Raw genomic sequence first — 14,062 nt, 5'->3', positions numbered from 1 at the left:
TGATATTTACAGTTAGTAAAGTAAAGTTTTATAATCATACTCGCGCTTGATTCCTCAGCTAGTTCCCAGTAGTAATAAGTATGGCTTGATTTAAACGTGTGGGGTTCTGTCAAAGTGCCTTATTCATTTTACGGATGTAGTGAAACGAATTATGTATTGTCGTATTTGTCATGCTACTTCAGTCAACGTCAGTACTTTATGTACCGAGACTGACTGAAATAGCAAGACGCGTTCGTGCCACCAGTGTTCTTTTTTTAATTAATTATGCATGGGTTTACTCATGGCCACAGACTAGCCGAGGCGTAGACGTGGCCTACGATGGAGCGAGCTCGCCCAGAAGGTGCCTGTTCACTCTTGATTTGAAGGTTCCCTGAAAGTACGATGGAAAATAAATATGCACTACATCTGTATCTCAAACGACATACGTAATCTGCGTCCCAGTATGGCTTCTTACATAGACTATTTCTAATATCGGCAAACAAGCATCTTCTACATTAGCTCGATACATCATAAAATTCATAAAACTACACACAATTCAAACAATATTCACATAAAAAATGTAATTAAATTATCACTCATATTTATTTCACATTAATGATGAAATTACAAATACAAATTTATTTATTTACCAAATTGACATGACATGAAACCTTAGTAATTAAATTAAAATTAACTATAGAATATGTACAACAGCTTCTTAGAACAAACAATAGCCCTCACACTAGGTCGACCCTGTGTCGTGAGGACTGCGGGGCATTGAACATAAGATTTACCAACAAGATGCTAGATGATAGAGATCTAACAATTAAAAGTAAAATAATACCTACTACTTATATCAAAGATTATTAAACACAAAGAACTATACTTAACTTAATTACGAGTCAATTATCACGGATAGGAATGATTTATTTATTTCTTAATTTAGTATGCGGGTCACTCACGCAATTTAAGTCACTGAATTACGTGAGTGACCCGAATCTCAGAGTTTTAAAATTGCTCACTAATTCAACAAATCCTATGTCACTTTGTTATATAAAGCTCACATTTAATCAATTGTATGCTCGACTGCCTTTTACTCCATGTCCAAAATATTAATCATTAAAATCACGCATCATTTATCCATAAAGGTCTATTTCACTAAGCAGCGAGAAACAACATTGCCAATTGGGTACTTTCCTCTGCTTGAAATAAATTATTTCACACTGTGCACGAAGTAAAATGTTGAAATATTCGAGACAACATTGCTACCGTTGCGCTTAACTTTGCACAATGTCAGCCTGGTGACATAGATCTGACACCATTAACTTACTGACTCCTCTGGCGCAGCGACCCAAAGTACTCGTATGTCTTGGCCTCCAACACGACCGCTCGCCACTGATCCCGGTCCTGTGCCGTTTCTCCTATTAAACCCACCATCACACCATTAAAATCACTCAAATATTACTAACCCAGTGAAAAATAAAACTATTGAAACGGATGATATCGCGTATATCGAATGCATCCTCAACCAATAAAATCAATAGTTTTATTTCATGAGTAACTATCGCGGTAACCGAAAACAATATTAACCCAGTGATGTTAAGGCGGTGTTTGCATTCCAGCGCGATGGGTACAGAGTATTGCTGCGGGCGCGGCAGCCAATGGGACGGGTGCTATGACGGGCCCCACACGTACATAACCAAGTATATTAACCACATTACATATTACAGCACTTAACTCGGAACGTTGGTAAAAGTACACAACAGTAAAACTACTATGATACTCGGAACATTTAAAACGAGTCACTCACGGGCTACGTAAATTTCACAAATTTATTAATAGTAAAACAGGTCACTCACGAATCGATTAGCTAAAGTGAACGGCACGCGATAGAGCTTCTTGATATGGAGCGTGGCATATCGAGCAATTATCGACTGTCCACGAAAACGTGAGTGACCCGGTTTTAATATAAATAGTATAAATACTCGTGTAATGTTGATCACGCTCGAAACATTGTGTACAGTCGATGTAGGGTTGCCAGATGGTCGGGATTTGGCGGGATTCTCCCGATTTTTAGCATGTGTTCCCGATTCCCGACAAAGTGAAACTTGTCCCGAAACAGCTTCACGTTATAAAACAATAATTTCCAGTTCCGAACTGTCGCCGAGCAAGCGAGCTGACGTAGTGCCAATAATGTAAAATATCGTTGTTTTTAATATAATCACTTTAATATGAATGTATTTTTTTTTCCCGAATTAAGTCCCAAAATCCCGAAAAATAGATATTATTTCCCGATATTAGCGCCTTTCGATCTGGCAACCCTAAGTCGATGTCAAAGATGTTTACATTTTTCGCCTTTTTACAAAGGAGTAAGAGGTCATCCATTAATTACGTCACACGAATTTCTAGGTTTTTTTACCCCTCCACCCCTCCTTGTCACACTTGGTCACATTTGGCCCCTCCCCCTAGTGTGACGTCACATTTTTTCTACGAAATCGCCAAATCGAATTAAGTAAGTACCTAAGTATTATTAATATTTTATCAATATATTTTTGACGATATAAATATTATTAATTTTATAATCTAAAACTGCTTAGAGTGCTTAGGAAAGAAAATTAAACGATTATCGTTTTTAAAACTTGTTATTTAAATGTACAGCGAATAAAATAATTTAAATAAATTTTCGGTTACTGATGAAGTTAAAGTGACGTCACAAAGTTTGTGTCTCCCCCCTCCCCCATGTCACAATATGTCACATTTTCTTGACCCCCTCCCTCCCCCTAAACGTGTGATGTAATTAATGGATGACCCCTAAGGTGCAAAAGTGTAAACATATATTTTACGTCGACTGTACAGAGGTTACAGGTTAAGGTCCAGATAATTATTAACGTAAATGATCGAAGCATGTTGAGCTAAATCTATCCAAAATAACGTGAGTGAAATAATTACGCGTGAGAGCCACCCCACACTAGCGTCGCATAGAGTTGACTAGACGCCGACGCTCGAGAAACGCTAGTGTGGTATGGCCCTTAGTTTTCAAATGTAGGACTAAATCTAATATATAATTATTTTCATTTTTACCAACCGTCTGAGTTAAGTAGTAAACCTATACTTACTTTACTGAAGTCTGTATTTCTAACAAGCTTTTATGCCTCATAAGCTAATATTTATTTTTATTATTTATATATAATATAATATTTATATGTATATATCGTTGTCTGAGTACCCACAACACAAGCTTTCTTGAGCTTACCGTGGGGCTTGGTCAATGTGTGTAAAAAATGTCCTACAATAATTATTTCTTTATTTATTTATAAGCTTGATGATGGCTTACAAATAAAGTAATGGACAAACTTATGGCACCGTCAGCCGTAGAGGTAACTGACCCCCCCCCCCCCTCCCTCCTCATAGGTATCCTCCCCATAGGCATTTGGTTGCTTTGGTTCCATTTTTCATCCTGGGTGCGGAATTCTATAAACGGGTGCTATTGCATGAGAGTGTTTAGATTAGCGGCCCAAAATTTTTGTTTCCCCTATATTTGTGTCCATTCTGCTTTTTGACCAGTCGTTTATTTTTACAGTAGTTAATTTGATTACAGGTTTATGTCGCAGTCACTTTATAATTCCTCGAAATGTAACATTCACGGTAGTCACACTAAGTCGATAGGTAGGTTAGGTTCGTTAGGTAGCTCAGATGCCCAAAAGGTAAAGGAGCATTCCACGAAATTGTCTACCGTTGTCCCGTACAAACGCGAAGTTTCTGAAGATTTAAAGGTATAAGAGTTTCCTTTTCTATGACAAATGGTCAAAAATATGCACAGAAAAATAATCGCCTGCTTTAAATGCCGAGAAAAAAGTCGCAACACAGGAAATAAAATGCGTTTGTACGGGACAGCCCGTGGAATGCTCCTAAACCGCCCAGAAATAGAAGCCCCGCTATGCGGGGCTCCGTCGACTCAGGGTAGAAGGGAAATGTTCTCGGTAATATTACTCTTTGGGGAAAAAAGCGACTAGGACATACCCGTGTAATAAAATTAACTACTGAGAAAAAAAGAATGGGTAAAAAACAGAATGGGGAAAAACGCGGATGGAACAAAAAATATTGGGAAATAAAAATTTTGGTTAGCTAATTTGTACACTCACGATCATGGATTCATTGATTGTATAATTTGAAGACGTTTGCGTTGTACAGTCGCCATCAGATATATCGGAGCGGCCAAGGTGTTCACAATATCTGCACACGCACTCTAGGAGCATTCCATGAAATTGTCTACCATTTGTCCCGTACAAACGCGATTTTCTGTAGATTTGCAAGTACAAGAGTTTCCTTTTCTATGACAAATGGTCAAAATTATGCGTAGAAAAATAATTGGCTACTTTAAATGCCGAAAAAAAGTCGCAACACAGGAAATAAAATGCGTTTGTACGGGACAGCCCGTGGAATGCTCCTCTAATGCCTTGACAATAGAAGCGTGTTCAGATATTTGTGAGCACCTTGGCCGCTCCGATATATATGATGGCCAGTCGCCATCTGGTTACTACGCCACGTGGTTTGTGATACCAGAGTTACCGCATAATGTTTAGAACCCGTACAGTGCCATCTATATTAGCGTTTAACTTCGAAACGCGAACTTATCTTAGGCTTATGGTAATTATATCTATTTGAAGTCGTATGCACATATTAAATCTCGCTTTCTAAATAACCCAAAGAACTTTCTATAATTGCGAACAATTAGAACTGAAAACTGATTAACTGTGTACCATTCCCAGGTTCCAATACGTGCTTGCGGCGGCGACATCTATCGCCACCAAACAGAACGAAGAAACACTGACGTATCTCAACCAGGGACAGCCGTATGAGATCAAACTGAAGAAGTTGGGAGACCTGTCACATTACAAGGGGAAGATATTGAAGGTAAGTCAGGTTTGGTTCACTGTGTACCACTGCACAACATATACAACTGAAAATGATGGGTGTCTCACGATAAAGACAAGAAACCAAAAGATTAATATTATTATTTTGTAGCACTTGCCTTCGAGATAACGGGGTGTGTTAGGGGTCTGATATGGCAGCTTTTATAAGGGAGGTGGGTCGTAGAATCAGGGAGAGGACCTCTGATGCTCGCGCGGGTTCGTACCTGGTACAAAGGCTGGTCATCGCTATCCAACGTGGTAACGCGGCAAGTGTGATGGGCATCTTTGCACCTGGTACAGCTCGTGGAGATCTTTTAGAATAAAATATTTTACATATTTAGCTTTGTTAGGTTTCAAAATAAACTTAATTTCGTGACCGCTGTGTAACAGTATTGTTTATTACCATACATCGGGATTTCGGTGCGGGAATGAGATTTCGTGTAGTCGTATTTGTAACTTTGTTTATTACCAAACTATTAATTAAACGTATGTAGTAAGGTCCAAATGTGCTTAGTAATGTTAAATTAGTATCGTTTTTAGGGTTCCGTACCCAAAGGGTAAAACGAGACCCTATTACTAAGACTTCGCTGTCCGTCCGTCCGTCTGTCCGTCTGTCTGTCACCAGGTTGTATCTCACGAACCGTGATAGCTAGACAGTTGAAATTTTCACAGATGATGTATTTCTGTTGCCGCTATAACAACAAATACTAAAAACAGAATAAAATAAAGATTTAAGTGGGGCTCCCATACAGCAAACGTGATTTTTGACCAAAGTTAAGCAACGTCGGGCGTGGTCAGTACTTGGATGGGTGTCCGTTTTATTTTTGCATTTTTTTCCGTTTTTTTTGCTTTATGGTACGGAACCCTTCGTGCGCGAGTCCGACTCGAACTTGCCCGGTTTTTTACAGTTTTTACCTGTTATTTGGTCAGTGTAAAATATTCCCGCACCGAAAACCCCGATGTATGTTTATTACTAAGAAACAGTTGTATTTTTGGATTGTAAACTTGATTTATATAATTATTTAATTATCCACAGAGCGTGATCAAGATCTGCTTCCACGAGCGCCGCCTCCAATACATGGAGCGCGAGCAGATCGCGCAGTGGCACGCGGAGCGGCCCGGCGAGCGCATCGTCGAGGTAACATATCAGTCTTCTAACCTATCAGTCTTCCTGCTATAGTTCGTTTTTTTAGCATTAGAAAGAAGGTAAGCGATCTTGACATGTCTTTAATTCAAAAATGGTTTTTAAAAATCAATGACTATTATGAAAGCAGAGGAATATAAATGATCGTACTAGATTCATAATTGTCACATATTTGCCTTAACTTATTTTTAAAATGTGTTTAAAATTAAAAGACACATCAAGATTGTTTACCTTATTTCTAATGCTAAAAAAAACGAACTATATCATTATAAACCAGGGACCGAACCCTTTCCTCGATAAAAGCCTTTCAATTGCCGTCCCTTTATGATGGGTATCCCAGATCATAGAGAAATATAGTAAGAATAGAGTGCTCCATACATCAGTTTTGATACCGAAAGGACTATTATTTACGCAGTCGACATCTAGCATCCAGTAGCGGAATTATCAGTACCGCTTCTTAATACTAGAATTCTCTAGTGTCACAACAATTTACAACTAACATTAAAAGCAGAAGGAGTTGAAACTAGAGTTCCGGTTGATCCGGTTATAATGTTGACTGAAAATTGTTGAGCATTACACTTTTTGGTCGGTGCTACATCTATTGTCGTGTAGCAATACTGATTGAATGAATTTCCGCTACTCGATGCTAGATGTCGACTACGAAAATAATAGTCGTTTTGGTACTCAAACTGATGTATGGAGTGAGCACTCTATATATTTTTTTCTTAGAGCATTTAAATACTTAAATAGTAACTGGAAATGCCATCGCTGTCATTTTCTTTACGAAACATTCTACCGATTTTTGCGAGGGAGGGGACGTCAAATGTATTTCTACATGATTTGTACGTAATAGCCATGCCAGTCCATACAAAGTTTTTCTCTATGCCCAGATAAAATCATGGTGAATAGTGATGTGAAAAATGTATTCTTCACATCATTTATATTTCAGCTGGACGTCCCTCTGTCGTACGGCGTGACCCGCGTGCAGCAGCCCACCTGCCTCAACTCCCTGCACGTGTACTGGGACCCCACCAAAGACGTCGGAGTCTACATCAAGGTACAACACAGGCGACATCCGTATTGTTCCAGCTGGACGTCCCTCTGTCGTACGGCGTGACCCGCGTGCAGCAGCCGGCCTGCCTCAACTCCCTGCACGTGTACTGGGACCCCACCAAAGATGTCGGAGTCTACATCAAGGTACAACACAGGCGACATCCGTATTGTTCCAGCTGGACGTCCCTCTGTCGTACGGCGTGACCCGCGTGCAGCAGCCGGCCTGCCTCAACTCCCTGCACGTGTACTGGGACCCCACCAAAGATGTCGGAGTCTACATCAAGGTACAACTCAGGCGACATCCGTATTGTTCCAGCTGGACGTCCCCCTGTCGTACGGCGTGACCCGCGTGCAGCAGCCGGCCTGCCTCAACTCCCTGCACGTGTACTGGGACCCCACCAAAGATGTCGGAGTCTACATCAAGGTACAACACAGGCGACATCCGTATTGTTCCAGCTGGACGTCCCTCTGTCGTACGGCGTGACCCGCGTGCAGCAGCCGGCCTGCCTCAACTCCCTGCACGTGTACTGGGACCCCACCAAAGACGTCGGAGTCTACATCAAGGTACAACACAGGCGACATCCGTATTGTTTCAGCTGGACGTCCCTCTGTCGTACGGCGTGACCCGCGTGCAGCAGCCCACCTGCCTCAACTCCCTGCACGTGTACTGGGACCCCACCAAAGACGTCGGAGTCTACATCAAGGTACAACACAGGCGACATCCGTATTGTTCCAGCTGGACGTCCCTCTGTCGTACGGCGTGACCCGCGTGCAGCAGCCCACCTGCCTCAACTCCCTGCACGTGTACTGGGACCCCACCAAAGATGTCGGAGTCTACATCAAGGTACAACACAGGCGACATCCGTATTGTTCCAGCTGGACGTCCCTCTGTCGTACGGCGTGACCCGCGTGCAGCAGCCGGCCTGCCTCAACTCCCTGCACGTGTACTGGGACCCCACCAAAGACGTCGGAGTCTACATCAAGGTACAACACAGGCGACATCCGTATTGTTCCAGCTGGACGTCCCTCTGTCGTACGGCGTGACCCGCGTGCAGCAGCCGGCCTGCCTCAACTCCCTGCACGTGTACTGGGACCCCACCAAAGATGTCGGAGTCTACATCAAGGTACAACACAGGCGACATCCGTATTGTTTCAGCTGGACGTCCCTCTGTCGTACGGCGTGACCCGCGTGCAGCAGCCGGCCTGCCTCAACTCCCTTCACGTGTACTGGGACCCCACCAAAGATATCGGAGTCTACATCAAGGTACAACACAGGCGACATCCGTATTGTTTCAGCTGGACGTCCCTCTGTCGTACGGCGTGACCCGCGTGCAGCAGCCGGCCTGTCTCAACTCCCTGCACGTCTACTGGGACCTCACCAAAGATGTCGGGGTCTACATCAAGGTCAAATATTTAAAAAAAAATTTTTTTTCCGATGAAATAAACCCTATTTTACAGATTTTTTTCTTTTGCCAAACTGCAGGGCAGTTTGTTGGCATTAGAAGCCTATTGCAAAATAAAATACCTTGCGGTCATATATGTTGTAATAGACGCGTTTTGTAAGAGAGTGAACCTTCTGTACAGTCGCCATCAGCACAGATCATATAATACTAGTACAGATACCCAATCCCATACTAAAAACGCGCACCGTCCTAAGTAGCTTATACTTGTAGCTAATTTTTTAGTTCACACTCACGAACTAGATGGCGCGCGGAGCCACACGGAGCTAAAAAAACTCTTACGATTAACATGCGTTGAAATGGCGTGGAATTAGCCTTCTTGCGACATCTGTTGTAGCTTTGACACACTAAATCTACGCGTCACATTTACTTTTAAGGTTTATTATCACTAGATGGCGTTTCTGATATCGGCGACATAATTAAAATTTATTTACATATTAAGTCAATTTACGATAATGAAATCAATTTAACTTTTTTGTTGCTTTTTTGTATTATAAATTGAAGTTTGATTAGGTACTTTAGTAAGGCGTCAAAGTTTCGTTACAAATCACAGGTCATGATGTTCTTATCGCTTAGGTACCTTGCTTCGACGCAAGGCCCCAACGTTGTCTGAACGGCTACCGCGATAACCGAAATTCGCAAATTGCGGGGATCTTTCTCTTTTACTCCAACGAAGGCGTAATTAGAGTGACAGAGAAAAATCCCCGCAATTTGCGAACTTCGATTTTCGCGGTTATAGCCCTGTTCTCTTTGACGGCCCAGCAACTAGTATCAATTTTCTCTCCTTGCTCTTTTAAAAATGCTGTTTGTCAAAAAAGGACAACCATACTGTCGACAAGATGGACTTCAAATCAAGGTGTTACCGTTTTAGGTGGTGTCAAGTTGTGTAATGTGTGCGTAAAAACCATAGATATAATATACAGAGATACCTTCCAAGCGAGCTGTCAGTGGGACCACTTTTGTTTAGTGTACGATTAACAATGAGGCCCACCTTGCTGTAGCCATGTCGATAAAGTCATATCGATAAATTATCGACATTTCTTGCAATTTTAATTTTACTTCAAAGGTTTAACGATACCTTAAATGAACAAAAAACGCTTTTATTCTTTATTGTGGTTATCAGATCACAATTTTATAATCACGCCCCAGCATCCAAGGGAAAGTTCAGATATTTAATTACGTATTATGTGTGCTCTTTTAGGGATGTGAAAAGTCGATTTTTAATCATGTTATATATTGATAAACGCTACACAGCGGAACGAAATAGGGATTAATTGAATCTTCAATATCTTCGTTAAACATAAACATAATTGAAATGCTTATGGACAATGAATATATTATAATATAATAATTCAATTATTGCGGAACACATATTTTAGTAGGTATTTATGTATTTTAATGAAATATCTGAACTTTCCCTTCGTTCCCTACTGGGGCGTGACGATAAAATTGTGATCTGATAACCGCAATAAAGAATAAAAGCGTTTTTGTTGATTTTATGTATCGATAAACCTTTGAAGTAAAATTAAAATTGCAAGAAATGTCGATAGTTTATCGACATGACTACAGCAAGGTGGATTCACATTGTTAATCGTCATAGAAGGTAGCATCCTATAGAAGTAGTATACGCGTGCCTCCGTGAGGGACTAAACATACGCAATGCGACAATATTAAAAACACGTTTTAACATTCAGTAGCTAACACACTATCGCACCGCACCAAGGTCATTGTGGGACGCATCCATAAGTAAGAGGGAGAAAGAGATATCGCTTTCCCACAATGACCTTGGTGCGGTGCGGTAGTGTGTTAGCTACTTTCCTGAGAACATACTTACCAAAAACAATCTACGTAATTCGGTCGGGTTATATGTTGCCCACCATAAACCATACTAAATTTATGGTGAGGAACAAACAAACAGTGAGACTGTGACAAGGACAAGCAATAATACGGCTTTCTCTGCTACTCCTACTGTAAGTTCCATAAGTGCATCTCATTCGGTCGTTTGGCCCCTCCCCCTTTTCATCTCAATATTATTGTACCTCTATGTTAATCGTACACTAAACAATAGTGGTAAAGCCCCCATTCACACTCCTACCTTGTAATCCGCCTCGCAGGACTACGGCGTAGGATATAGCTCACACACCCTCCTACGTTGTAGGTCGCCTTGCAGGACTACGGAGCAAGAAATCGCTCACACACGGTACTGTTTTGCCGTCCATCATCAGTACTGCTTCGTTTCTCACAAGTGTCGGTCTACTTACTCTTGAAAATGTTGCGTGCAATAAAAAAAAAAAAGAAAATAGCCTCTTCTGCTATGTATTTTCTTGTTATTGGATAAAAATACTTAGAAAAGAGTGTGGGAAAAGAAACTTCTAAAAATTCGCCAGAGAGCGCCATATTTCTTAAGTATTGGTAATAATTGTTGCAATGCCTATTCCTCCATTGTTTGTTGGAGTCTGGAGTGATTGAGTGATTTTTGGTCCCACTAACAGCGATTTTCTTTATAAATTTCAAAAAAATGGCGCGCTCTGTTGTCATACGTCAAACACCGTAGTCCGCAACGTAGGACGACAAGCCACACACAATCCTACGCGACGGAGTACAGCGGTGGGCGGGGCTTGCAGGATTTGTAGGACCCAAGAGGCATCCTACTTGGATGTTGTAGTACGGCACGTAATCCGCGACTCTCATACACAATCCTACCCAATGAGGCGGACTACAACGTAGGAGTGTGAATGGGGGGCTTAACAGTGACAGCTCGCTTAGACTTCATCTTTAAGTATATTATATCTATGCTTCGACGCGACAAGCCGAAGTTCGATTAAACCACTTAAGTAGCTAACACACTATCGCACTGCACCAAGGTCAATGACCTTGGTGCGGTGCGATAGTGTGTTAGCTACTTTAAACCAGCGAGCTAACTTACTTTGCCTCTGTATATATAATAATGCATTAATCAAAGAGGCCTCTAATACTGGTTTGAAGATATCTAGTACCTACGCATCACATTATTTCGGCATAAAGAACACGGCAATAAGCGCTATGATTTATTTTAATAATAATATTCTTGGCGCTATGCGATCATAGACTAGGAATCCTCTAGACCGAGTTTAGAGCAATTATTTCAATCAACCGATGATGCCAAAAATGCGGGGGTGCACGGGACGAGGTGAGCGAAGTCCCGTGCCGTGATTGTTCCGTTCAAAGACACGGACATCACACAAAGACACTTTCGACTCGAACATGGAGTAAAACTACCGTATGCGTAGTTTGTATACGTATGTATACGTAGGGGGTAGCGCGACTATGCTCAGTCTGGAGGATGTTTTGTCTGTGTATGCGATGCATTGCTTGCTGTGCACGTGGCCTTGAGACCCAAGGTTGCGCCGATACGAAAGATTTGATACTTACGTTCATTAAAATCGAAACTAAGCGAATGTAGCTTTAGCATGATAATAAACGCTTAATAGTTATTTATTTATTTAATATTTAACTTGAAATTAGGATTATATGAAGGGTTTAACATGCTATGTATAATATATAATTATAATATACTGTATAGGTATAATATATAAATACTTAAGCTCAAAATCAAGAAGTACCGGGGTCTCGGCTCCGAATATTTTTTATGCCATTTAGGGTTGAGTTAAGACCCTTGGTCTAATGCTCTGCAGCTTTTTAAAGAGCTATCAAAAAGACTGATCTATTTCACTGGTGACCAAAGAGCTGGCAGCTTTCTCCCACAACGTGTTAGCATCGCAAATCGCAATATAGTGGGGAAATACTGCCAACGTCCTCGGCACCAAGCCTAAGGGGCCCGATTTGTTAGATATATTTTTATTTTATACAGTATTAATTTTTAGTTTCAATTTAGTTTTATTTTATTTTTTATTATGTGCCTAGCTAAAACAGAAAATAAACAATGAATACATAGAAAACACCAATTACTCAGGAACAAATATCTGTACTCATCAGTCATCAAGTGTTCGGCAAAGTCGGTGCCACACCACGGGATTCCTACTAGAAATCTTAATATGACCATGACTCAAACGCTGCTATCTTGGTCGAGAAAGTAATTTGAGTATTAGAAGATCGAGTGTTATTTTTTTATAAATGGACTTTTATACACTGAATCATAAATTTTATCATTATTGTTTAAAAACATTGACACTTACACTTTTACAGAGTAGGTATTATTTCACTTTCCCGTATAAATTATATATCATACTACTTATTTTTTGCACCCGTGTTAAATACAGTGTTGTCTAAAGTAATAAATAACCATTTACCTTACTAGCTGGTTTGTCGAATCAAATGTCACAGTTGGAATTTCTATAGTTTGCGTCAAATCTAAACTAGGACGAAAGAGACGGCAATCAGTGTCCCTTTATTAGTTTATTCTATCCTTTTCTAGTTCAATGATAAAGATTTGGTTGATAACCCATTTCTAGTAGAAAATATGTTTATTTATATTCCTCAGACAATTAAGTTCGCATGTTGTGATTTAAAGTTTATTTGCTTAGTGTTTACCTAGGTATTGTAAAACCTTCACCCATGTTCCATATTATATTTATTATACTGTAATATAATTTTATTTCAATAACTTATTAAAATGAGAAACATTGTAGAAGTAAGTAATACACAGTGATCGGCACGACCCGTGACGCACCGCGGGATTCAAAGAGGAAATAATGATATGGACATGACATGATTCGCAAAAATTAAGAGTTATGTATTTGTAAATAGAAGTGAGAATATTTAATAAAACCATAAAATGTATAATTTTTCATTAAAGAAAATATTAACTTTGGTTTTATTTTATACTGCGTAAAATATTACGTGCACTCATATAAAATAATTATATAAGTGTTAAAATATAATCATTTAAAGTGCATAAAAACCCTTTTCCCTACCTGGCTACTACTACCTGGCATGTCGAAGGTCACTATCGTGTTTTCTATTGTTTGCGTTTATGATCAATCCCGGGGAATATCCATATTAACATAATGATTGAGGTCATTGACACCATGCGGCACGGGTCGTGCCGATCACTGGTAATACAACACGAATCCCGGAATTCCCACGGCACGGCATATCCATATTAGCATATTGATTGAGGTCATTAACCCCGTGTGGCACCAACTCTGCCGATCACCTTATCACACAAATAAATTCTCTTACCGGGATTTGATCCCAGGACCATCGGCTTCACAGGCAGGGTCACTGTACCTACTAGGCCAGACCAGACCGATCGCCAAATAAGGTAATAATATGACTCATAGGAGTCAAATGAGATTTATAGTTGTATTGTATTGTACTTATAACAAATTATAAATAAATAAATCGTAGATAAATATTATCGAGCGTCAGAGGGCCTATGGGGAGATCAAGCCGCAGGACGTAGTGCGTGCCATCATGGCATGCCCCATACCGTAATTAGTGAACGTCCTCTAACAGTACCTCCTCCGGGCCCTCCAGTGTCCTCTCTCTCTCTCTCTCTCTGATCTATTGTC

At 40.5% G+C, this 14,062-nt stretch overlaps 1 protein-coding gene across 3 annotated transcripts in view; it reads left to right on the top strand.

Annotated features, from left to right (window-relative positions):
* The window catches only part of LOC134677002 (transcription factor CP2-like protein 1), a 93,929-nt gene that overhangs the window by 24,259 nt on the left and 55,608 nt on the right, over window positions 1-14,062 (top strand). For 2 of the 3 annotated variants that reach the window (XM_063535391.1, XM_063535390.1), the window contains 4 exons: window positions 1,602-1,682; window positions 4,749-4,893; window positions 5,929-6,030; window positions 8,386-8,493. In XM_063535391.1, the coding sequence (XP_063391461.1) occupies window positions 1,602-1,682; window positions 4,749-4,893; window positions 5,929-6,030; window positions 8,386-8,493 (436 nt within the window). The remainder of the gene's footprint in view (window positions 1-1,601; window positions 1,683-4,748; window positions 4,894-5,928; window positions 6,031-8,385; window positions 8,494-14,062) is intronic. The other variant, XM_063535393.1, reaches the window with a different exon arrangement.

This window comes from Cydia fagiglandana, chromosome 25 (genome assembly GCF_963556715.1).
Source record: "Cydia fagiglandana chromosome 25, ilCydFagi1.1, whole genome shotgun sequence".
In the NCBI taxonomy this organism is placed as follows: Eukaryota; Metazoa; Arthropoda; class Insecta; order Lepidoptera; family Tortricidae; genus Cydia; species Cydia fagiglandana.
This window is presented reverse-complemented; position numbering and strand designations above follow the sequence as displayed.